The sequence below is a fragment of the Solenopsis invicta genome, chromosome 16, assembly GCF_016802725.1.
Source record: "Solenopsis invicta isolate M01_SB chromosome 16, UNIL_Sinv_3.0, whole genome shotgun sequence".
NCBI classification, from domain to species: domain Eukaryota; kingdom Metazoa; phylum Arthropoda; class Insecta; order Hymenoptera; family Formicidae; genus Solenopsis; species Solenopsis invicta.
This window is the reverse complement of record NC_052679.1, coordinates 24,733,457-24,760,892: the sequence shown is the minus strand read 5'-3', so window position 1 is coordinate 24,760,892 and position 27,436 is coordinate 24,733,457. Positions and strand designations below refer to the sequence as shown.

The 27,436-nt window shown below is 41.6% G+C and overlaps 1 protein-coding gene across 11 annotated transcripts in view; it reads right to left on the bottom strand.

Annotated features, from left to right (window-relative positions):
- LOC105193823 (RNA-binding protein Musashi homolog 2) overlaps positions 1–27,436 on the bottom strand; it is a 115,126-nt gene that overhangs the window by 49,379 nt on the left and 38,311 nt on the right. For 9 of the 11 annotated variants that reach the window (XM_039458902.1, XM_039458897.1, XM_039458894.1 and 6 more), the window contains one exon: positions 23,694–23,816. Coding sequence is in view for 9 of the 11 variants with exons in the window: in XM_039458897.1 (XP_039314831.1) it covers positions 23,694–23,749 (56 nt within the window). In the remaining 2 variants the exon portion in view is untranslated. Of the gene's footprint in view, positions 1–8,711; positions 13,695–23,693; positions 23,817–27,436 lie in introns of those variants that run through there. The other 2 variants (XM_039458903.1, XM_039458901.1) reach the window with 2 other exon arrangements.

Below are 27,436 nucleotides of genomic sequence, written 5' to 3'. Positions count from 1 at the left end.
AGCGCGTTCTACATTATTATTTTAATTCACCAAAAAATGTCAGATTTACATTTAGTAAAATTTTTAGATATTTCAACGAAACCCTTCTTTTACCGCGTACAATTTTTTTTCTCTCATATTACAAGCTAATCACAAAAAATTCCATTAACGTTAATTAATTATTTAACGGCGTTATAAAAATTTTTTAATAAAATAATATATTTAATAGAACAAGATATATATTATTAATCACACAAAATTATAGTGTTTTATAAAAGGATTATTAAACTGAATTTAATAATCAGTAATGTTAGTTTTATATTTCGTGATTTATAAGAATGCACAAAAATCAATTCGCATTGCATCATGGTGCAACTGCTTCATTACGATCGGAAAGAAAAACGGCGGAGAACGGCTGGCAAAATGCGCCTCGGCAGAGCGATAAATCTATTTCGCATTCGTCATCTTTAAATAAAATGCATCTCGTGCCAGCGCGTATAGAAAGAAGTTTTGCACGTATCCCCAACGTGGTGAGAGAGCAGCTGTTCCCGCACACCTGGCAAAGATTTTGGAGCCCCTGGGACCACGGGTCGGCGGCTATTCGGAATTCTTCCAGAACCCATCGCGGTTTCTATATGTGCACTGAGCCTTCAACAACGGATTGCGATATCGTATATACGTAATATTTATTCCACGTATCCATATCGCATCATTGCTCGAAATATACGAAAAGAAAAGTTTTGCTGTAATATAAGTATTTCAAAATTAAAAGCTCAACACAGATATAAAAATAAATGGTTTTTTTCGTACCATGAAAATAATTATGAATGACGTTCAAGCAATACAGCGAAAAGTTTTGACCAGCTAGCAGAGCTTGAGCGTCTTACATAATTAATAATTTTAATAAGTTAACGAAATTGTAAATCTGGGATCCATCTAAATTTTAGATACTTTAGCTGTTTCTTTTTCTTTCTAAGAAGCAGCACTGCTCCTGCGTTTGCGGCAACTCTGCCAACACAATCGCCATTAGAATTTACGACGTCTTTTTAGTATTTCGTTTGTTGAGTTCTTGAAGAAAGTTACTTAAGACTACGAATAACGCTAATTTCTGTGATTGAAATAAAGTTCCATATCGTATTGACTTGTAGAGAAATTATTTCGCATGTGGACTTCAACTCGGCGCAAAGATCAATAGTTTGTACCACGAACCGTGATGTAAGAGGAACGAGAAGGGATTCGCGAATTATTAAACAGAGCATAAATAATACGCATTACTGCGGTAATTGAGAAGACTTCATAAACGCAAATCCGTATCCGTAATTTCAGTCTATTCGCGCAAACGTAATCCTTATCGAAGTGAATAATTCACCGCAATTGGCAGTTAGGTATCAATGAGAAATCGAATTAACGTTAATTATGAATAAAGTCAGACCGCGATCGGACTCGCGAATATTCCTTAGGAATGATATCACGAAGACTTCCTGCTTATATTCTTGAAGACTGCTTACCAAAGTAGTGAACAGTTAAAAATAACTGCTACCCATATAGATAAAGGAAATAAACTTGCTAATTAAAATTTATGAGGCCAATAATAAATTAATCAGATATGGATCAAATCGGTGAAATATCCAAATTCGATTGACTAAGATATTATCATTTCATGTAATATTCATTTCTCATGTAATAATCCTGGAATACAAAATTACTGTATGTACTGATGGTCACTGTAAGAAAAATACGTGCACATGTAAAAATTAGAATGTTTGATTAATATATCGCACTTATTTTAATAAAAATGTACACATTTCCATTACAAATCGTATAAATTTTTCATAATTTTGCATACATTTCACATATTTTGTAAAATGTAGACTCGGATTACAGTACTCTTTCTTTCATGGAGATGTTCCGTAGTTCGTATTGAAGAAACAAAGTAAAATCTCATTATTGTAAGGTATCAGTTTTCGAAAAAAAGAAAGAAAAAAAGGACGTATCAAGAGACGCTGAATAAAAGAGAAATCAGCGAGAAGCCGGAGACCGTCGCATGTAGAATCGAACAGAGATGAGGAAAGAGAGGAAAAGAAGAAAAAGAGAGAAAGAGAGGAGGAAAGAGACGGGAGAGGCCGGTACGCCGCGCGGAGAAGCAAATAAAGAGGCAAAAATCGAGCGAGGTGAAGGAATGCTCGACCTTGGCGTCTCGTTCGCGAGGACTATGGCACCTTCTCAATCAGAGACCAGATGAAATCGAAAGAATGAAAACAGCGTTCGCTGCAGCGAATCTTATTGGCGCACTATGCCTTACGCGTATCTTGCGATCGTTAACCCGAGAACAGTCATCTAGTTTTTTCGTGTAAACGATCTGTTCTGTAATTCATTGGGAGATTTGTTCTGTAATTCACTATGTACACTAAAAAAATTTATGTTCTATTAAATATATTTAGCATCGTTTCTCGATTTAAATATTAACCAGTACAAAATAATTCATTTTTAAATTCAGGAAATATTTTTAAATCAAGGAAACGATATTAAAATCAATAAATTTACTTGAACATAAAAAAATGTTTTTTGTGTATATAAATGTTTTCTAAAAGAAAAATAAAGAAATGAAAAAATAAGATTCTCGATTAATAAAAATTCTCGAAAAATACTGTATACGGAACTGCATTTTCTCGTTGCTATGGTGTAAAAAACATTTCAGATAATTAATCTGGATTAACGCTTAATTTTGCTATTTAAAATCAATTTTGAAATTAATCTTAGATATTTCATATTTACACAAATATATGTAGAATATATATTTTTTTTTACAACGTCGCAAGGTAATCATGAAAAGTAAGCTTGTAAATTCGGCTAATTTGATGCTCAAAAGTTATTACGAATTTGATTACATTCGTGATGTCATTCATTTACATTTTATTACTCATAAAGCAACCATTTTTTTTTACGCCGCACGTTACACACGTGGCGAGTTAATTAAAACCGATTAATACAACTAGGTTGATTCCAATGGGACGGGCCAACATGTTTGCGCGAGCACGGTCAGTTGTTTTTCGGCATTATGCGAGTCTCGTGATCGCGAGTGCCGATGCTGCCGAGACCAATGTAATTTCCGCGCGAATCCGGATTTCCCGATGTCAAAAGGGCGGAAGTTTGCCCCAGTGTACGAGTGCGGCGAGAAAGATTACGCAAATTAATAAATTTTGCAAAGTATCGCGCGCGTGTGGGAAACGATCGTGGCGAGTGGCGAGTGGCGAGCGAGATGAACGTGACGAAATACACAGCACGTAACGCGACGCGTATTTATGTGCGTGCGCGCGCGTCCCTCTTAACCGCCCGTGTTACGCATCGCTCGGCGAACTAATCTCTCACGCAAGTGGACCCGGGGAAAAACGCGTCGCCTCATAAATCATTCGGCGTACGCGAAACGATATCGAGCGAGATCGCGCTGCGCGCGCTCCCCCTTTATCACCCCTTTGCTCCCGCAGTTCGCTCGTTCGGTCGTAAAACGGGACGTTTTGCAGACAGAACAAATGCATCGCGTCGAACCTCGAGAGGAAGGAAAAAGGAGCGAAAGGTGTGTGCCGTGGCCAAAAACTGGCTTTCAGCGGCGTGGCCTGCCTGGCTTTTCTCAAAGAACGAGCGAGCAAGCGCAATTCCAGCCTTCGCCCCTTCGCGCCGTTATGCACATTTGCCGCCACGAATGGGGAAAAAAACGGAGCTCCAGCCGGCGCGAAGGCGTCATTGTCGTTAGCGACTCGAAGAGTGCAATTCAGGAAGAAATGAGAAAGAAATGGAGGCAATCGCGCACACATTATTCAACGTTATTCAGTGGAAAAACGTGCGTTTGCCAAGCGATTTACAACGATAATTAAAATAGCAATTGCGATCCGTAGTGCACCTCATAATCTATGCGATAACAATCTGGGATTACCAATGTCGCTATTGTTGCCATTAATTCCGTTAATTATTAATATTGTCAAAGCTAAATTAATCATCATCCATTCATCTTTAATGAGACACGTTTAATTCGAATCGCTACCCTATCATTATTAGTACGTTATTAAAATTCAATCGCGTGTTTCTAAACGTGGAAGAGCGAACGAGGGAGTGAAAGAAAGGAAAAAAGGCGTATCTGACTATTTCCTGAGCAAACAAGAATGCGAGAAACGCGAGGGAATTTTGCAGTACGAAACAGTGCTCGTCACGTGATTGCATAATATCGATCGCGAAGCTGCTCCAAGTACAAGATTGTGGAACGTAGTGTGTGCAAGTTGCCGAGCAAGCCGCCGTGTAATTCGATGCTCGGCAAAGGTACCCCTATCGAGTCACGTTTCCAAGTGGCATTACGCAAGAGGCAATGTCGTCGTCATGACAGCTTTATGATCGATAAAACGGATTCGATTCGAACAAGAATTCCGGCTATGCCGTCCCGCGCGACGTATTTCGCTATAGAGACCTGGACTGTCCGTCAGTCAAATTTCAATTGGTCCAGTCGAATAATTTTCCCCGTCAGAGTCTTTCTTTTAGAAAGAATTATTAACGCCACTCAAGTGGAAGTGCCAGGAAAGAGAGAAAGAGACGAGAAGAGAAAGAAAGAGGGGGGAGGGGAGAGACTACGAGCTCCACTGAATAACGATAAATCTCTCGAATAGTCGTTAATCGATCACCGTGAGTCACAGTCGAGAGGCAACATTCGTCTCGACAGTCGTGCGTGTAGCTCAATGGAAATTATAAAAAAAAAAAAAATCCGATTGTGCGCGTGCATCGACGCAAGGTAAGCTAAATAAACGGTTCGCGCGACATACTATTATTTCTACGTATCGTATATAATTATTTCCATGCCATGCGAGTTAACCTTGCGAGATCCGAGATTATTTTACATTTTAATGCCGGAAGCGTACCTCGTAAGACGCACACTCTCGCTCTACTCCAGTAATACCTGTTTCCAATATTTCGCTCACGTATCGATTTAAATAATGGTAATAGGCCAGTTAACATTTCGTGTAAAGATCCATGTGGAATACGTTATCAAGATATTGCGTGAAATTCTGCGTAACCGCATTTGCGCTCGCTGGAATCCCACGCGTCGTTAATGAACGACAAAATAGTTTCAGCGGCCCGGCGATTCGCTTCCAACGTTTTACCGACCGCTCGTTACAACTTCAATTAGGCAGGTGTCCTATGACTAAAATGCAATCAGAGATTAACCGCGCGATTGTAACGTTATATGTACCATCAAACTGCAATAGCCGGTTAAATGACAAAATCTCATATACGTTATAGTTTAGCACCTTTATACTCCACTGTATAATTTTGCGTGCGACGCATCGCGTAATACAAATTCTCTGTTGCATTTAAAATTAGCGTTTGGTCAGCGACAATTCCAATTTCACGTTTCGATATCGTATACGCGCAAACAAGCGTAACAAAATTGATGCACTTCATGCACTTTGACATATCTACTTATATCCAATTTATCCGAGTTACATCATTAAGAAAAAAAAAAACAAATAGCACTGTTTTCAATCTGCGCTGGAATCTTGCGGATTGCAAAAGAAAAGAGGAATAATAGAGAGAGAGAGAGAGAGAGAGAGAGAGAGAGAGAGAGAGAGAAAAGCAATCAGCGGGGAAAACGAGAAGGTGCAAAGGTAGAAGCGAAACTCCGCAAGATGAGGTGGATGCGAGAGGGAGAGGAATGGGGGAGAGCGAGGGAAGCCCGACGGGTGTGTTACGAGTCGACCAAGGTCTATGTCATTGGAAAACCGACGAGATCGATTCTCTTGTCTGTTTTTCCGGCTTTCCACTTTTTTTTTTGCGTGGTGAATTCCGTATCGAGAGCCAGCGCAGATATCGCGTCATTTCGTAGGGCTTCTCGACGAGACGCCGAGCAAAAGTTTATCGAGAGACAGCAGGGCTGCGGCGGAATCTCTTTCTCTCTCTCTCTCTCTCTCTCTGTCTCTCTTTTTCTCTTTGTGCGGTGACGAAACAGACAAGAACGCGAGGCGCTCGTTTTCGCATTCAATTTCGCGAATACGCGCGATATAATAAATCACGTAAACGAAACCCGAGCGTGACGATGAAACGCGAAGCGGATCCACTTCGTGAAACTATGTTTTCGATGTCGCTGTGTATCGTGTTCACTCCGAACTGTTCACGCGTACACAAAAAGAACAATTTTGCTGAAATACAGATCTGAAAATAATTAATAAATAAATAATGCTCAAAATGCTGAAAATAAATAATGCTCAACCATTAAAAAAAAATGTATATTAGACGATTCAATTAGTAGCTAGAATGTCAAAACTTTTTGCAGAAGAATCATCAAGCTTGAATTCTTATATAATTTGATAGTTCGATATAAAATTAATTTTCTGATCTGTATCTAGCTAAATTTTTAGGTAGTACAGTAAAATTGTTCTTTTCGTGTAAAAAAAGAGACAATATATAAAGCAATACGCACAACATATAAAGATGTATTCTATTGCGTTTGCGATTAAAAAATGTGCTATTATAATTATCAAGACTGTCGCGTTCGCCTTATTGAAAACCGCGTACACACTGAAAAAAAATTTGTCAAAAAAGCTAAAATATTTAGTCCGGTGCGTTCAATTAAATACTGAGTTGGTTTAGTTAATTCTTGATTTAAAAAATTGGAATGGTCGACACGAATGAACTATACCTTTCTCGTGTAACTAAACAATTTGTTGAATCAATCCAATGTTTGATCGATCGGATTAAATGTTAGTTTTTCAATAATTTGTTTTTTCTCAGCATGTAAATAAATTATTTCCGCGTATCGTTTATAAAATATGCTTTCGCGCGATACTTAGAAATTTCACGAAGACTCGTTTTGACGATGCGACGTAGAAGAGGAAAAAAGAAGACGAGGGAGAATCTGTCTACCTGAATCTAACGAGTGGAACCGATGAAGAAAATTCATGGTAGAAAAGATAATTTAGCGTTGGGTAGATTCAGCGTTTCTCATCGACGTACGAAATCGATCAACGATCGACGTAAGGCTGTCAAGATTCTCCGTGCATCTGTGATACTCCGCGTCTTCTTTTGACATCGTCGCCATGACGACCAGATCTCGCGGCGAACAGGAAAGAGGAAAAGAGAGAGAGAGGAGAGAAACGAAGGAGTTGCCGACCTAAGCTAACCTAATCTAACCTAACGTGATCGTGACAGCTCGTCGTCTCGTGTTCTCTGCCCCCCGCCATGGCGCGACATCCCGTTGCCAGGACAACGTAGGAAGCTTTTCAACGAAAAGAAGCGAGCGGAGGCGAGAGAAAGCGAGAGAGAGAGAGCATACGCCGCAGTCCGCCGTTTCTTTTCCCTTCCCTCTTTTCTGCCCATCGCCGTCGCACGTAGAGATCGGCGTGACGACTGACGGTTTGATCCCTGTGCCCCGTCGAATCGATTTAAACGCGATTTGTCGTCTACGGGGCACGATTCCGTGGCGGGGCGTCGCCAGGAAAAACAGCCGGTTGATCGCGCGAGACGCAACGCGGCGCGGCGGAAATCGTGCGCGAGAGGAAGGACGAGGGAAGAAGGAGCGGTCGGCGACTTAGGAGATAAAGGAAACGAACAACGAAGCGAGCGTGGGCTGTGCTTCAGGTGTGTCGCAAATACGTTTCCCGTCTTAGTAAATCAGCCGTCTTCTCTCGATAGAGGGAACACACACACACACACACGCATTAAAACTATATTTCCACTGATTAATATCTCCGCAGGAAGTGAAGAAACACGCGCGTGACAACTGGCTGCGACACGAGCGTCCGACGGCAGCAGACGGGCTATCGGCGATTTTTGATCTCTGCTAAACTGGATAAACGTTAGCCACCGATCGCGAGTGTCTACAACGTTGCGTTTATCGTAAAAATCTTGCGAACTAAATTCTCATTTAACTGCTCGAACGGCAGAGTCCCCCGAGAGAGAGAGAGAGAAGGTTTCTGCTTGCTAACGGGACACGTATTTACGACATTTAATGTATTTCTCTCGAAGGAAATACGGTTTAGCGAAATACGCCGAGTAGATAGACACTACGTGTACATACGTACACAAAGCGAAGGAGATCGGAGCCAGAGACGGGAACGTGACAAAAACAATGCGGGGAGAAGGTCGAGGTGGAATTCGAGCGTAGGGGCAGGCAGCTCTATACACGAAGCCTTTGGAGATTTACAATACAGCTATACACGACTCGTTCTCGACGGTTCCTCACGAAATGCCATCGTTCTCCCTCACCCGTGAGTCACAATCGCGTGCTCGCGGTGTGGGTCCGCGGGGAGCGGTCCATTGTTTCGACGACGGAACAAGACAGAAACGGCGTCGCTGGCTTGCGAATGTTTCCGCAGCCGTGTGAAACAAAAATCCGCCCCCGGAAAATTTTCCGCGAGGAGAACGTTGGAGCTTCCTCCTCGGAATCAAGATTGCGATGCGACCTGGTTTAATCATAGATGGGTTCAACGACGAGCCAACGAAAAACGCGTGCAGGCACGGGCATGATGTTTTCACAGCTCCGAAAACACTCGCCCGAAAAATGCTCATATACATGGGGAGAGGGGGAGAAGGCAGAGGGGCGCGCAACTCGCGTGTCGCTCGTCAGAAAAACCGGCAGCCGACGACGGCCGGGTTTTCACGACGAACGAGGTCGCGAATCGCCTCGGGGAAGGAGGGGCGGAGAAAAAGGGTAAAAAAGAGAAAAAGCTTAGGGAAGTTGTACATGTCCTTACCCCATTGCCGGGAAGGTCGCGTAAGAGAACATCCTCGTGGAACTTCCAGGATCCCGACGTCGCTCTTTCTTCCTTTCCTTCTTTTCTCACCCACTTTTTCTCCCTCGTTCCTCCCACCCTCACGCTGCTGCCGTCTCGTGAGAGGGCGATCGGCCGCGGAGAACAGGCACAGGCACACAAGTTCAAGGTCGCGGTAGGTTAAGGCAGGTACGAACGTTCGCGTCCTCAGCGTTGAACGCGCGCGCGAAGGAACGTACGCGGGGAAAGAGCACACAAGCACACCGATCTCTCGCGGAGCGGCGTCCGAGACAAAGGACCGCGCGCCGCACGTACGGACGGCCGAAGGACCGACGCGCGCGGTGGTGGTGATGGTGGCGGCAACGGCAACTGCAGCGACAACGGCGCGACGCACAAAGAGCAACTGGCGTGTCGTTCGTATACCGCGGGGACTTCCCCCGCGGCGTCTTTCGGGCTCTCACGGCGACTTTTAGGTTAGCGGTCGACCGCGGCTGACCGACCGGCTCTAGACACGGGAACGACGACGGCGTCGATGCGCGGTCTCGTGTCTCTCGCGACGGGCCTCGCGCACTCCGAAGCGCGGCGATATGTGTGGCAGCTGTGTACGCGCTCTCCAGCCAGCCGTCTACGGGCGATGGTGGGGGTCCGCGCCAGCCGAGGGGAATGGTGGGGATGGGGGATCGGCGGCGGCGGCGGCGGCAGCGGCCGGCTGAAGGGATCCCAGACGGGGTAGGGGTAGGTTAGGTTGGGACGCGAGGGGGAATGCCAGCGCACCCTTGCGCGGCGCGGCAGCCGCGCGCACTACTTTACGTGCGTGTGTGCGTGCGGCCGTCGCGCGTCGCGTGCACGTGTGCGTCACGTCTGTTGCGCCGGTGTCCGTGTACACACGCGTGACCACGCGTTCGTGTGTGCACGCGAGCCTCGTGCAGGCGGAATGGTAGAATGTGTACCGATATACCGCCGGTTCGCAGTTCGCAGTTTCGCTGCTCTGCCCTTCGCTAGTTCGCTCCGGCAAAAGACTGGCGCGGCGCATGGCGTGCCGTACGTGGCCGTACGCGCGCGGGCGCTCAAGGAGGAGTCCTTGCAGTGGCGCTCAGCCGCCAATTTTCGACCGCTGTCGCTATTTCGAGGCGAGGAACGAGGAGCGAGGACCTGCTCTGCCCACAGTTACGTGTTCACTGCACAAGTTTCGGGATCGACATTTATAGTTATAGTTATCATTTCGTTCATTTTCAAAAGTAAAGATGATGACATATTTGTATCATCTTATTATAATTAATTACTGTTTTGTATAACGTCCATATAGTTCAAACGTTTAAATATATTAAAGCATTTTGTTAAATAAATAATGTATACAGCATTTGCACATTTATACTAGTGAATATAAAAAAAGCAATAGAGACAAATAATAATGATATAAATAGCACGAAATATTTGCTATATAAAGTATTATTCCCAAATTATATAGCAGTTACGAATTGCGTCGATGGGGGAGTCTCCTTAGGAAAGAACATCAGAAGAGAAAAACAACTGGAAGACGATATACGGTCGGACGAGAGTACGATTAGATGGAATTACCTCGTCAATCTTTGAAAATCTGCTGGACTTTTACGGAATAATCTAGAATAATAATCTAAAAACAGTTAGTTTCTTTTTTCAATATTATTCAAACCGTCCGATGTATCGAATGATGTACTGAATTATTAACCATCCAGCGTATCATTCGCGGAACATCGCACTTTTTATCTCTTGCAGCCCGCGTTTTTATAAAAGCGGAAAATGTTGCAGCATTCCTGCGTACATGTATGAAGATGTATTTCATAATATTTGCTAATTAATAGCAGACTTCAATTAACCGGAGCGACCGCACCTGTCCCCTCTCCCTCTCCCTCTCCTTCCCCCTGTCCCCTCTTTCTACCCGGTTACGTAGTAGAAAATTAATAGTAGATAAAATCTGCAATGCCGCACCTAGAGCATAATCAATTTTACAATATCGAACGTTTAATTAGGCCGAAGCGGATGTACAGGGTGTCCCGGAGTTATCGCGGAACATTGCATTTTCCGATCGTTAACGAAATTGCAGGTCCGCTCGCGCGATTTAATCCTTTGGATTCCAACGGGATATATGTATACGTCCCATCGAGTTGTTCAAGATAGCGCATAGGTATGCCATACTTACGGGTCGTCAATAAGTAAAAATGGTCTAAAATAGTTACCAAAGGAAAAAGAAAAAGAAAATTGGGTCGCAAAAGGTTAAAAGGAAACGTTAGATATATAGTAAAATTTACAAACTGACTCGCCAAAGTTATTCCCTTTGGATCCACATTCGCGGCCGATGTAGTCCTCGCGAGGTACGACTCGAGAAAATTGCCGCCTCTGTATTGTTGTAAATCCGGTCGTGTGCGTGCGGACACAAAGGAACGTGTGGGCCCGGCCAGAAGAACCAGAACCAGTATGGTAGACCATGAAGCGAAAGGATATTGCAGACCGACGCCATTGGTTATGCAATAACCGCGATTACACATTCCGCACAATATGTGTAAGCAAACATGGGAAATGTAATTTGAATGAAACGTTCGATTATCCGCGCCGTCAAACCGAAGCGCGCGAAAGAGTATCGAATTAACGCGTGCTCCTCGACGCCTCTCAACGCGGCTTTTTACTCGTCACGGATGATTAAAAAAATCACTCTCGCTCGAAGGTGTTAATCAAAATAGCGAAGACAAGGCAGAAGCGTTATTTACGACACTTAATGGTTACTTTCCGGAATAAACGGTCGGGTTATCTTGAAACCCTGTTCGCGCTGAACGCCTGCCTAATCCTCGGTTAAGTAATGACTTGATCTTTGCTTCCTTGACTCGAGCGAGCGATTTTAAGCAGCCGCGAACCTTCTCTTGTCCGGTTTCGGGAGGCAAAGGCGGCAACTTAATCGCGTATCCCCGGTGTGTTTCACGAAAGTGCATCCTCCGCGTTCGCCACTCCGCGATTTTGCATAATTGAGGGCGGAAAAGACGTAAGCCGGCGGGCGATAGCGTGCGGTACGAACGTGCGCGGGATGCTGTGGATGCTCCCGGAGATACACGTCACAACGCTCTGCAGCGCGGAAGTATCGGCTCGAGTTCATCCGTTTTTCCGCAGTACTCTCGTAACTCCGGTCTTCACGCTCGCGTCGCCCTCGTTCTCGCCATCTCGTCGTCTCGCTTACGGCTCGTCGACGCGGCGGAATCGCGTGGCAAGGAAATCGCACAAATGCAACGTAAATGTTGTACGGAGAAGGAGGGCAGGTCCAGAATTCAGCGTGCTCTGGCTCGTCTCCAAATTCGTTGCACCGGTCAGATCCCGGACGCGACCTACGTGCGCGCGCGCGTCTAGTGGAAGCTGCAAGTAAAACGAGCCATCCTTGTTGTCGAACTAATGTGTATAATCGCCGGCCAGAGTGGTCGAGATGAGCCTTTTCTCTCGCAGCTTCCGCTTCGGATTCACCGCTACATACGTGCAATTTGAGGAAAAGACGGCGATTATCGAACAAGGCTTTTACGTAGTAATTATTTCATTTAGGAAAACACAGTAATATACTACACTGTTAAATATTAAAGAAGCAAACCAATTCCTTGAGTTAACATTTTGTTACTTTTAACTTTCGTGTGTCAAAATTCATTATTTTAACACAAAATATGTAGTTAAAAAAATAACCTCACCTAATCGATCATTTCCGTGGTTAAATTGCTTAATCTCAAATTAAAAAGTGTCCGTGTTTACGCAATGAGAGAAAAGATTTTGTTAACTCAACAATTGTCAGTACCTGTAACAAATATTTATACATGTAGATAACAAATGTGATTTGTTGTCACTATATCTACAAATATTTGTTACAGGTATTGACATTTGTTGAATTAACAAAATCTTTTCTCTCAGTGCGTATGCACCTAGTAAATAATACATTAAATTTGTATCTTTAACATTTTTATAAGTTAACTTGTTTAGCTTCTCTTTTAGTTCCAACTGACGACCTATTAAGTAGGAGCAATGTGACCTATAAGAATGGTAAATTATTAAAAATAACTGAAAGTGGGTAGAATTTGACATTACGAATTTAAATAGTATATCAACAAGTTTCGTTATCGAGTTTGATTTGCTAAGAATATTCGAACGATTCGACCGCCGATTATATAATTATCGGCAATAATGAGCCGGTCGTCAAATTATCGCTTCTTGCAAAATAACGTCTTGCCAACGTTTGCGTTGCGACAGATATTGGATTGGTATGTCTCGCAACATGTCGTAAGGAAATTTACTTTGTAATATCCTAACGTAATAAACTTACGAAAGACGTCACAATGCAGTGGAAGCAGTTCAAGGAGAAAAACGAAAATCGACTTTGCGAGCAGACATTTCCGTGGAACGTACGCGCCACGTACTGCGGATTGACGTACGCAAAAATATGCGAATGTGCTTTTCAGCCAAGAGACTTCTGATTTCCCCTGTAACGTTACATCCACGGCTGCGTGCGCGCGCCCGCGCCCGCGCCCTCGCCCTCGAGAAAGATTTTCCATAGACGCCTAGACGGAAGCGCCTAGAGTTCGCGGTTGTCTGCGAACACGAGTTTCGCGGATGGTATCACGCGGCTAACAGACTCGCGAACACTCGCGCCGGCTTGCGAGCAGACGATTTCCGCGCGAATCGTCCAAGACAAAGAGCAGGAAATGCTGCTCTCACCGGCAGTCCTCGGGCAGCCCTGTAACACGATTCCGCTCGAGATGAGGCAGACACCTGGGGTTTACCCCTGCACTCGTAGCGCTTCCATTGGCGGGTGAGGGTTGTAACAGTGGGGCAGAGCCGCTTCCGTGAAGACACTGCGAGTTCAGAGCTCTGAGCTCCGACCGGGACGACGGAGAATCGCGCAATTTTATTACGTAAATTCAATTTGCATACTGCGACCGGCGCGGCGCGGCGCGGCGCGGCGCGGCGCGCGGCACGGCGTTACTCGGCGGCAGCTCTCCTCGGTGCTTCCCGATGCTCGTCGTTGCTATATTGTATATATATATATATATATATATATATATATATAACCGCGTTTCTTTCCTCTGGGAGATAACAACGCGTCGGGCTAACGAACTATATTTAAATTGATTTTACCCAAACGAGGTAGGAGGGAGAGAGAGAGAGAGAGAGAGAGAGAGAGATTGTACCCAAACGAGGTAGGAGAGAGAGAGAGAGAGAGAAAGTATCATTAGGGAGGAGGCATCGGGTCACTGGCCGCCCCAGCGTGACAGTCACAAACATATTCGAAACGATTACCTGTCTTTTCCCGATAAGCCTGACACGGCTAGCACGTGTCACTTTTCTTTGCTCGCGTTCCGAAATCAAAATACTTTGAATTGTACGCTCATCTTAATCATAACCCCGTACTAATGTCGCGTATGCGAAATAACGTTGGCTTAAATTAATATTCCAGCGCGCTCGTACACTCGCATAGCTCTCCGAGCACGAGTAACGCGTCTGTATATTTGGGCAAGGATTGTGTTGTGTATGTATAGCTCGCTTCACGAAAACTCCATCGAGGTCGTTTCTAGAACGCACGCATACCAGAGGGTACAATGTTTTGATAAATATTGTGCGACTCGCGCGACGAAAAGCAACAATTATTAATAATATACAACCAAACGGATGAGCGGTAAATTGAGACCAAATTAAGCAACGTAATAACAAATGTGAACTTAATTGTTATCGTCGTTATATTCTAAATATTCTAATTTTTATTCAATGAAATTTGCATATGTACAATTTAAATAAAAATCTTTAAAAATGCATTGACAATTGAAATCACTATTCGATAACATAAAACAAGAAATTATTGCAATCGTTAACTTTATTCGAATGGTCCAAAGTGGCTCGCGTAACAATTGAAAATTATGCTGAACGCCAACAATAATAATTATTTTATTATTCTACATTGGAGTAATAAAAACTGGCGAAAACTTTATGCGTACGCGCGGGTGAGCTAGGTGGCGAGGATTTCGCCGTCGAGTCGTTTAAATATCGCGGAAATTGAACCTATAAATTTCTGAGTGCCATAAATTGGCCGACTTACCACCCGTAAACGACGGCCCTCTCTTTCATCTTCCGTCTACGCTACGTTTCCTACCTTCGAGAACAGGTCGCAAGATGCCGAGATACCGGGGCGAGAAATACGAAGCTGGTACACACGCGCCCGCGTGTACCACAAGGAGACCGAATAAGAACCCCATAAGTATCGCAAAGTAACGATTACACGGCCGACGCCCAGCAAATATGTACATAATATACGAGATGTTTATTACTTTTTATATTTCCCTTAAGTCGCAAAAGCGTCGTAACATCTGCGTCGTAAATACTCGACAAGTTTCCCAAAAAGCGCGACTTTGTAAACGCTAACGTTTTCAAACTCAAATTAATAGATATGTGTATGTATTTATTTCTTTATTTATTTATAGAAATTTTTTGGATCGTATGTTTTAGTGTAAAACATTATATACATGTATAAACGTGAAAATCTGTATTATTTAAACAAATATAGATATAATATCTTTTAAACTGAAAGATATGATCTGAAAGATTTCTTAAACGATAAATTATTCATAGGAAGAATGCAGATAGTGAAAATTCGTATTAGTTCGTAGTTTAAAACGTGAACGATAGCAAGATAATTGAAAAATAGTAGGAAGACGTTAAACGAGGATATAAACTGGCCATAACAAAAGAGCTTTTACTAAAGAGCGAGAGAAGGAGGTGGCTAAGTGCACCACCGCTGTATTGAAGAAAATGTACGGGAGAAAACGCGCGTACTTTTACTTCTCGACAATAATGCGAAATGTTTCGCGCATTCTTCGCAAAGTGATTATTTTCCAAAATTCAACATCCGTTATTGTCATAATTTAACGAGTGTCTACAAGTAACAACTCGTAGACAAATAACGATAACTCGGCGACCTACATTCGTGAAATTATTTTGTACGATATTTTTTCTCTTTATTCTTTTGTTTTTTTAAAGCAGTCATTGTTAATAAAATTACACAAACGGGGCGATTTCTAAAAGCTAGCGTTATATCATTTTGATTTAAATTAGAGTTGATTTTAGCTTTTATAAAATTTTTTCACATAAAAACGATTTTGTTGAAATGTCTGAAAAGCTTCAAAAATAATTTTTTATTTTGGACCATCAAAATTATAACGTACATTGCTCAAGATGATGAATGCTGTAAAAAGTTTTAATACTCTAATAACCATTTTAAATGTTCTACATACGTAATTATTCTGAGAGTTCAACAAAATTATTTTCAGACTCATCCAATAAATTTGTAGATATTTTAACAAATGTGTTCTTTCCGTGCACAGATTTAAACGGCACGATAATGATCTATAACTTCTCGCGATGTAATCAGACTAAATTACTCGACATCGGTTAGACGCATACATCGTTAAATCAATTAAAATCATGTAGCCTCGATAGGTGATACATAAAGGGGAAATGTCGGTATTAAATTTTACTTAAAAATTTTCATATAGGGCATCGTGGGATGTACAGATTTACAGAGAGATTGATACATTTTTCATACTTCCTCACCTCAGAGAGTTAGATGAGGAAGTGAAGCGCATAATAATGGATTTTCAATAACGAGAGAGAAGAAAAAAGGAGCATCGTGTGAGCGGATGTGTAACAGAGGAGATTCTCTCGCAAGTAGTACAACCCGCCTTGTGCCTGGCGTGCCAGCTGGTACACGCCGCGCCGTGACGAGTTTCCCCTTAGAGACAACTATCTATCGTACTTTGCTTGTGTAAAACAAACAAACATGTGGTAACAAACATGTGTAAAAGAAACAAATAATTATTGTGCCAATGATTCATGTATAAATGAAATACATTTTATAATATATCCTGTTCCAAGAATATATCTCAGGAGTATTTGTAAAGAATTAATAATTAATATCGATATCGCAGAAAACTGTATTATATGTAAAAGAAACAATTATTGTGCCATACGATTCACGTATTTAATAAACGGAATGCATTTTATAATATGCCGTTTCCCAAGAGTGTATTTCGAGAGTATTTATTAATAATTAATAATTGATATTGATGTCGCAGAAAACTGAATAAAAGGAGGATTCTAAAGATATATTTGGAATAATTAGTCACTCTCAGAAATAATGTAAGACATGATCTAAATTTAAAAAACAGGAATTTCTGGGCCAATGAATTTATTATTGATGATTATATATGATCTAGTTTATTGTACTACGTTCTTCAAACAACAGTTTAATGGACAAATAGTTTAAGTGAGAAAAAAAAACAAATAAAAATGACAGTAATTTTATTAACTAAAATTATTTTCTGTTTTAAAAGAACTTTGCTAAAAATAGTTTGAGATGACAGTCTTGTCAGTTAAAATGTTTTACTTCAAGATCTTTATACTTAGTTTCCTTATTATACAATTCTTAATAATATAGCGCGTCAAAGAAATAACCTAAAGGAAAATGTGCAATCCGCAAAGGATTATTAGTATATATAGTCGCGTGTATCGCGGCCGCATCGGTTTTTGATATCCTGGCAGCGATATCACCCGCTGAAATCGTTACCAAAAGCTTGCCGTAACACGGACTTTCTGTTTCGCTTGTCAAGCCTGATATCATATCGATCTGGGAGGTCAAAAGGAATCGGAGTGGATATTCTGGTATTTTCGTGGTATTCTTACGACGCAAGGTACGAAAGAGAAGTTTGATATTTTTATTAAATTGGATAATATTTCGCGATGTCTTTTCACGTAAAAACATTATATTAGAGATGCCAGATAGCAGTCATGTCTAAAATCGGGACTATTACTGTCTTTAAGACTGTCTAATATATTTTTAATTTCCTTAGCAACGGTCATGAAGAATTAATTAATAAACAATTCTTGCATATATCGAAAGCTTTAACGAAATATTATAAATATGAACGAGTAATCTAAAGATAAATCTATTATAATATCAAGTCTCGTCGAGCTGTGAGTAACTGTGAAATGCCACATTTCTAGTCGAACCAACATAATGTCGATAATGCGTTACATCTCTTAACTAGACAGTTACAAATTCGATAGAATGTCAATGGTACGATTATATCCTAGCGGGACAGTTTGAAATAAAATGTCGAGATTGCGCGGCAGCGTTTATCGGTAGCGATTTTAGACATGAGGATAATGTAGAACAGATTGCGGCCGTGCGGTGTACCGTGGCAAAGGCGTGTTACCGGCCAAGGCAATTCTGCGACACCGGAAACTCGTGGGTCGAGCCACTTCCACCGAAAACTCGTTTATACTACCCTGCTGTGCGGTATGTAGGGCCATCGCTGCGGTTTTCCCGCCGGTAGAATGAGAGCGCGCGATACGAGAGGTGATACACCCTCTACCGAGCCACTAAGATGGTTTCGAGGATTGTCCCTCGCGCACGGATTACGCAATAAAAAAGTGATTTCGCGCAATTTGTCCGCAGTCGCAGACGCAGACGCAGACGCAGCCGCGATAACTGTTGCACAGAGAACTCGGTCTCTCTTTTTGCAATACTTAACATTATTCTATTTTTCACGTGACACAAATAGAAAAATATCAATTGTACTGCTAAAAAAAGTCTATTTATTTTACATTTTTTAAGTACTTCCTTTAAGCGGTTATCTTTAATAGAGAATATTTGCTTGAATAACATTCTTAAAAGATATTCATCACAAATATTAAAAATTCACTATCGTTCAAAAATTTATCTTTTTCCAGGAAATATTATTAAAAATTTTATCACGAAGTCAGAATAATATAAAATAAATTAAATTGTTTTTTGTTTTAACTTAATATTAAGTTATATATTCTTAATTGAAGTATTGTAATTAAATTATTAGGATTCTCAGAATATAATTCGAATCAATCTCTGCTAAGATGAATTTGTGCTAGATATTTGCAGATATATGAACGTAGGAAATATTTGAAAGTAATATTTCCTTAAATCAAGTAATTTACAGCATTTTTCTGTGCGTGTAGAAAATAATTTTTTTATTTAATGTGACGAGTTAAAATACGTTCATCCATGTAATAAGTTTTAATTTTGCAGTTTTGTTCTATAAACGCATCGCATCGTTAGATACGCGTGCGATGTTGGCATTGCGCAACTGCCTTTTTCTCGAGCCACCCGATTAATTAATCATGACGTGATTTTTACTTTTACAACGATAATTCTTTTTAAAGTCGATGCGGAAAGTACTTTGATCGTACTCCATTTGGCTATCGAGATTTCTTGTCCCGGATTTGCCTTTGAGGTATTACCAGCGAGCGCATTAGCTTGTGTAAAATTCAGGATAACGGTAGCGCAATGTGCAAATCATATCCGCGTGAGAGTTAATACCGCTAATAGAATTCCTGACGAAAATCTTAAGCTCCAATGGAATGGAAATCGATCGGAAGATGGAAGGTTTTATCTGATATTAAGTCCATTGGATACGATTGAGGCTTCGCTGCGCGCGCGCGCGTTAAAAAAAGAATACATTTCGGAATATCTGCTTCGGGAATTCGAAATTTTTACGTAAATATTCATGGCTGTGCAAGTCTCTCGTGGCACGGAAAGCGGAAGTGTAAGTCTGAATGGCTGCTTTACAAATGACACGCTTGCGTCAATCGTCCCTAGATAAAATTAAACAAAAGCAGAAGCGCGCGAAAGAAATAACATACCGAATGAGGAAAAAGGTAGAAAATAACTGCGAGAAATATCCGTTCGTTTTTCGCCGATACCTCGGCTCGCTGGTAATAGATCTGAATAAAAGCGGACGTGCAAAATAGCGCGACGCGATGTTTTCCGAATTTATCAAATATTCAAACTCATTTAGAAGTTTCTGCCGACACGGCGCGGGCGTTCTCGGCTGTTCTCGACGAGCAACGACGAGCGAACGAGTGCAGGGTCGGCTGACGTCGCCGTCTCCTGCTGGAAAATCTCGGCCGCGCCGGCGGGTCCGTTTCAATCTCTATTTCCGCCGCCGCGCCGTCGCGCAAATTAATTCCACGCGCCGCCAGCAAAAATCCAAACGGTTTGTCGCCGACGACGCGAGTACCGCGCGACACGTCCGCCACTGGCGTAATATCAATTTATGACGTACGCGCACGCTAACGTCAGCTAATTGTGGACGCCACCCACTCTATCTCGTCGACCAATATACGCCGCGTGGGCGACTTAGCACCTGCCCGTCGTTTCGCTTCGCGTCGGCCTCACACACGCGCCTCTAAGTCGCGTCAACCGTGCAAAGGAACCCCCCGCGCGTCAACACGCGGCTGTCAACACAGCGCGAGAGCAGCGACTGCCTCCTTTCTCAATGGACCGTCCGAAAATACGAGCGGCGCGCGGCGTTCTCCCTCTTGCAACAAAGTACAATGAGAATGAATCGCGCCGCGTCGTTCGTCATTTAACATCCTCTCGTTACCTACGTACGCGCGTAACGAGAAAGCGCCGAAATGCCAAATATGCCAACGCGCGGATGCACTCGCTGTTGCAAAAACACCATCCGCAAATAGACTAATGCCTGAAGCTTGAGGAATGTTCACGAACGAGACGTCGTGTTTTAAAACACGGCGAGTCAACGTGACTCCAAATTGCATTGCAGAGCTGTGTGGAAAATGTCGTGCAACAGATCCAAATTTTTAAGGAAAAAAATAACGTTTCGGGAACGTTTAAAAAATGGAAAGTATTTTTTAACGATGTATTGGCCGTACAATACGAGTTAAAAGTCAAAGTTATCAAAATTTTAACTGAAGGCTTCTCTAGGTTTATTTTTTTTTCCCCAATCAAACGCCCGAGTTTTTGCCACGAAATTAACTGCAAAGAAGAGAACAATGAAAAATTTAATTTATGTAATGATTTTTGCAGCAAAAATTACTATATTTTGCTGCAGTTTTAAATATATAACTTTTAAACGAGTGAGTGAATCTAAATGAATTATTGCATGAATATTTATCAGAGTTTTATTAGTATATGTAAAAATTTTGATTTAATTGGTAATACTACTTCCTCATCAAATTTTCAAAACGTGATTTTACACAAGAATCAGGAGTAAACAAAAAATTAAATAACTTCTAAATAAGTGAATTATGCTCAAATTTTACACGGATAGTCAAACGAAATACAAGAATGTTCTATAAAATTTTTATATTTTTCGTAATATTTTGAGATATGACCCATATTATACATCCTTCAGTCTTCCAGATATCTGAGAAAGAATCTCACGAATAATTAAAACAGCACATTCGCGTTGCATTACTCAACTTTGAATGATAAATATTACATGTTACTCATTACGTTGTAGAGAGTCTATCGATTATTAAATTCTTTTAACGAGAGAGATTGCCGGTCTGGCTGAATTCGACGCGAATCAGTCGCGATGAACGATATAATCCTTCTCCGCGCTAATGCTGCTAATCGACATTCGAGGGATCGATGCGGCATTTAATCGCTATAATGAAAAGCGTTACGAAGCGGTTCGTCGCACACATACGGTTACAAATATCGTTTAAGTGTCTCGCGTTTTATACAGAGTGTTTTCACTAGAAGTGAAACATTTCTGGAATATCTCTGTTGTTTTTAATGACACGAAAAAATGTTAAAGAAAGAGATTGTTCCAAATATAAGCGAAAAATTTCTCTCGGAGATCATATTTCTTGAGATTTCAGAGTCTCGTCGTTATTTTTAAAATAGAATTATATAACTTTTGCTCATCATAATATTTTTACTTATAATATTTGTCTCTTTGAAAGAATTTTTTCCTTTAAAAATTTTTTCCGTGTCATTAAAAATAAAAGATATTCTAGATATGCTCAAGTCAGAGGAACATTCTGTATATACATTTATGCTCGCATAACCGGATATTACAAATTCACGTACGATTAAACCACGCGCGACTTCTCAACTATTTCGGGAATTGCATTTGTACGAAGTGTAACGTGACGTGTTATATTAGCGCTTCGCGTTTACGGTCTCGCGTGGAAAGAACGGTTTTGTAAAAGTTTTGTAAATTGTCTGATTAAACGAGAAGCAGGCGATCGTGGGCGCAAAGAGATTACATGTATGCTCTCTGTGCGGGAAAGTCCGGGTTCAAATTTGATCAGAAAGAATGAGTATTATTCGATCGCCAAAAGTCCAATAAAATTATCTTCAAATTTCTAATTAGTTAAATTTTTAGCAAAAACAGTTCTCTTTGTGTGGTAGACAATAAGCAGTGACATAGTAATTTATCTCGCGAGCGGAATCAACACATTGACACGGGTCGTGCCAATGTGTTCGTAAGAAAACATTCGTGTTGTTACTATTCTGTGCTACAAAGGTCTTTTTGATTACTATTCTCCTTGTTCGATCTTCGGCGAGTAAGGTTCGCAGGTCAGGAACAAAGGGTGCGCCAGGAGAAAGACCTAATCGCAAATATACGGAGCTCGCTGTTCCCCTTTTAGCTAGAGAACCGCGGGCACATGACGGAAATGTCAAGGAAAAAGGGATACGAAAAGCGTGCGTGGCGCATGAGTTTTCATCTGCTACGTATGTTCCGTGTGTACAAACTCGTATATGAATACGCGCGCGCATGAAGAATCGTTATGCTCGTTCCTTCTAAAGGAACTTTAATCAAAACTGGAAAATAGAAGAAACCTACTTTTCATCGCGCCGTCTTTTCGTCGCTGGCTGCAACCGTCCCATTCCGTTCATGACGGCTGGACGATAATACGGACGACCTTCCGCGCAAGATATCTCGAAACGTGTATACAACAATGCTGCATTGTCTAAACCACTTTATTGTGCCCAGCGACGTCCGAATATCGCGCCGGATCTCGACTCGCTCGGGTATGCGGAATGATTTGCAACTAACGTGCGCGAAACGGACACCTTGATTAAGATTAAGACAAAATTAATGAAAAACGAGAGAGAATTTTTGGGATTTAACTCGCTCGAAGACCGTATAATAGGTGACAGAATTTGATTCCGCGATCGAGTAGAGTTCGTTTTAGCCGAATTTTAATTCGTAATTAAGCAGTCAAAACATTTACAATATAAGACATTGAATAATGCAGCATACGGTAATTAATGATATCCCATTTTGGACAATATTTTAGAGAGTTCTTATTTTCGATAAATATTATATATTAAAAATATAAACTTTGCTGAATTTTGCAATGATTTATTAACTGTATTCAATGATGAAAGAATATTCAATGACGGAAAGTGCAAATAATTTCCTTAAGCTGGTTGAACAAATGTCGATATTATCGAAATTTCATCATAGATGAGAATGTATATTTTTATAACGTGTATCGTGCATAATATATTATACAATGATATCGATATACAATAACCGTAAAATAGCTGGAGACAGGAAGACATCATTACGCATTACCGACATGCAGACATAGCATAAGCCTAATCTAGTTGCGATTAAAGCTGAGTTCTCATGCATTAAGATCAGTTATTGTATCCTTGATAAGGCTGCATTATATTCATCGCGAATATAAATAGATATACTTCTAAAGTTAATATCGCCGAGTGAGCAATAATTTACAAGCCTGAGATAATAGACAAGTTCATTAGTCTGATATAAATTTATCAATCGCAGTAAGCGCTTGTTCTATTAAACGCTAAATAGTCCAAGAGAATTTAAATAGAAAATTGATCCGAAAATCACCAATACAATAATTTGTTCTCGGATTTTCGCTAATTATTTATTACCATTCGCCACAATTGATTACTATGTTATTAATAAGTCTTAGCACAGGTATGGACAAGCATGAAGCTCTGAATATTGTTAAAAAATTAGTTTTACAAAGATATATAATAAAATAGCTAATTTGGAACTTGACTTAATTTGTAACGATGTGAAATAAGACCTCAGCTTTTCACTTTTCGTAGAGAGGCAAATTTTTAATAATCAAAAATACACTTACCAATTCTCTAGTACACCGACGTTCGAGAAGTTTGGAGGAAAACTCGCGGCCGCCATCGATGGTCGCGACTAATGTCCGCTGGTTCCGTCACTTCTTAATCCTCTTCACAGTCCTAACGCGTCACTGAAATGTATAAAAATTGCATTAAAATAATGACCTGAGAACAATATTGGTATGACTGAAAAGTCTTCAATTTAAAAATAATATTAAAAAAATTTTATCGACTTGAAACATACAAATTGGAAAACTTTGCTTTTGGAGTTATGTTGTTGCAGCAAATGAGCAGACATTATATGACATATAATGTCTTTAAATAAGTGACGTTTGAAATAATCGCCAATAATAAAAGATATAAAAAGAAAGTACATAACAAGATTTTTCCATTATATTTTTAAATAAAATCCAATAGAAAAAATTTTTTTCTTCAATTTGTAACGATTATATTATTATATATTTTTTTAAACATAACCGTGTACATTTTCCTACGTTGACTGATTTCTCTCGATATTAACTATAATAGCATTAGAGTATCATAATATGAATATTTTTTGACATATTTTATGTTCAAGTGTATTGAAATAAAATATATGAAGCTCATATAACTATTAATTTTTAGATAACACTTAATCTCTTATGAACATAAAATGTAAAGAAACTAATACACATAGTATACATATATCAAATAAATATATGTATGTGCGCTGATTATAAATGACTGAGTGAAACGGTTAAAAGCGAAGAGAGACTTGGACTTCACTATTGGACGCGATTTCATCGTGATTGTGATCCGCAAAACTGTTCTCAGAAAATATGGAGATCCGGCCATCTTCCTTAAAAGTATCAACCGCCTCTTTTTGCACCCACACGTTCCCCTATACGTGCCTAATGCCGTACGGCTGTGTTTACGCGAAATATACATCTATATACACACGGATTAAGTCCCGCACGCGCACACTTAGATACTTTCACCGCGGCCGACCACCCCTTTTCTCGCATTACTATCTCCCCGCTTTTCGGGTCTTGGTATCGGTAATGAACGATCTATTGTGCTGGTGAATGCTCTTTCAAGCAACACAAGATGGAGAAAGGGAGTGAGAAGGATATACAGCCCCGGCTGAGGGCGAGTGGCGAGAGAGTCGGGGGGCGAGGGGGCGACTGTACGAGAAGAGGTATGAAAACGGCACTCGTTAATGGATTCCCATTCTCCCGGACTCCTTTACTCTCACTTTACTGTCTTTTCCCTCCCGTTCTTCCATCCTTCTCTCTGCCCTCTCTTTGGCGCGCTGGTTTTTAACCATCCACGGAAGAGCACGGGGTGGCTCGCTCGTTACACGTGTAAATCCCGACGAACTACGGTATACGGGACGTATATACGTCTCATTGTTTGACGTATTTCCGACTCGCAACAATCGTAAGACAAGCGCGGTCGAACGATTCTTGACACACCGTAGATCTCGATGCCGGTAATAGCGGAATTATTCGACCCTCTATTCCACCCTTTCCGTATAATAACGAGGGGATCATCCCTAGCGCACGGAAATCTCGTCGAGGCTTTCCGGGCTGATTTCCTGGAGCAAGGGTTAACTCTCGATTAGGAGGATTAGCAGAGACTATCGTACACATCGTTTCTCGTGTACGCGTACATCGCGTGGGGCGAGACGCGGAAACGTCAAATTGCAACGAAAGATTCGAATAAATGTATACAAAGATGAAATTATCAGTTGCATTTATAATTTAAGAGCACTTGAATAATTTTCAAGCGGTTCGGCTCGAAGAAACTCAAAGGCTAAATTTTCTTTGGCTTGGACCGACAAAAAAAAAAGATTGGTAAACTCCTGGCACGCATCATCGTGCGCCATGTCAAAGAACGAGAAAGTAAATTATCGCTAATTAGTCGAGCGTGGAGAAAACGCATTGTCGAAGCGGACGATGCGTGTCCTGGCGCGGATTAGAGAACACGACAAAATCCATTGTCGTCGATCGAGCGCTGCCATTGTCCGCCGCCATTGTTTGTTCGCTCGTACGGCGGTGATAAGGGGCACGATTTCGCCGGCTCGCGAATGACAGCGAGCGAGAGACAAACGCTATTATCTCTGCAAAATGCCTGACGGGAAAGAGCGGCTCGCAGTACCGCGCCAAAGTCCGTTGAAATATTTTCAACGGCGGCGTTTCAAAGATAATTGGCAACGAGAACGAAGGAAACAAGTCCGTACATCCGTCGCGCGCTTCTCTCGAAAGCAGCTACTCGAAATTTCTTGTCCGCAAATTGCGGGGACAAAGACGGCAGCGAGGTGAAATCGTTCGAAAGGCACCTGTCGCTTTTTCGCACGGAAATCTAGCGCTTCCCACCAATATTATTTCTCTATCCGCATAATTATCCCTTGTTTATCAACTTGCGGAAGAGAATGGAGAGGGAGGGGGGCGCTACTCGCGCTACTCGCGCAAACCCGTCAAAGTTCTGCGACGCAAACTTTGTTAACTGGCGAAATTGAATAGCGAACGTATACATGCGCGAAACATATAGTCCCGGACGGGCTAATCAACATCGACAAAATCCAAGTGTTATAATTAATGCAGCCGGTGCGCCGTGAATAATGAAAATGCCCACCCACGGTCTGTTCATCTCGAAAAATCGAAGATCCGTCAAATTTAATCGCGTCGCTTTCAAACCTGGCATCCTGCTACGTTTAATCGCGTCGATAAATCAGCACCGATTTTTTCGCTCGCGGCGTAAATATTTCTGCGCTAATTAAACGCGGCGGCGGCGGCGATCAACACAGGAATAAAAATGATGGTTTCGAAAATAGCGTGATTTTCTAGCTGCTCGCAGTTGTGATCGATGCGGCGAGAAGACACGATGCGCCGCAGACGTATACAGTCGTCAAGATGGAATAGTCATTACACAGTAGATCGTTCTCTCGACTATAAACGGAAGACGGTACGCGGCTCGCCGGCCGGCACGGCGCGAATCGCGTCTACTTTCTCTATCTGGTCTGAACTAGGAAGTCGTAAATCCTCTTTTGCCATTTGCACGCCGCGCGGCGTGGCGCGGCACGGCGCGGCGAAGGCATTTTATGCAGTGTGCCGCGGCAATAAAGCGTGCGAGCGAACGAACGCGATCGAATCCGTGCCAGGATACAGACGACGCGCCCGTTTCTTTCTCTCGTAATCTCGTATCGCGTGTCTCGCGCGTTTCGGCAACTTTTCGAACCGAAGTTCAATAGTATACGGACGGTCCGAGAAAACACAGCGAAACGATAAGAAACAGCATGGCACGGTCTCGCTTCGGTCTCGGGTCGGCTTCCAAGATTTATAAACCACAAATAAAATTTACGGCTCATTTATCGTTGGATTTATTATTTCGCCTCGTAATAATTTGTAGCTCGTAGTAAAAAAAAAACTTGTAACTAAAATATTAAAACGATGGAAATGTAGAAGACGAATGAAGTTACGCTCGTGCGTATATACGCGCTTTTATAGCTGCGTGTAAAGTTATACGTTCAATCGTAAATATCTTTCAAAAAATCCCGCGCACGTTCTCAATAACTATAAATAACGACCGTCGTTAGAATCCATTTTACGATTACATCGCAACGGTTTTTCTTTTCTCTGAAACGCAAAACACACTCGCGATATGTGTTATCGAACGGACAATGAAATAAATTTTATTTCGCATAACTGCGAGATCTCTATCGTATGATTTTTATGAAATATTCATCGATGCATCATGAAGACGCTCAGAT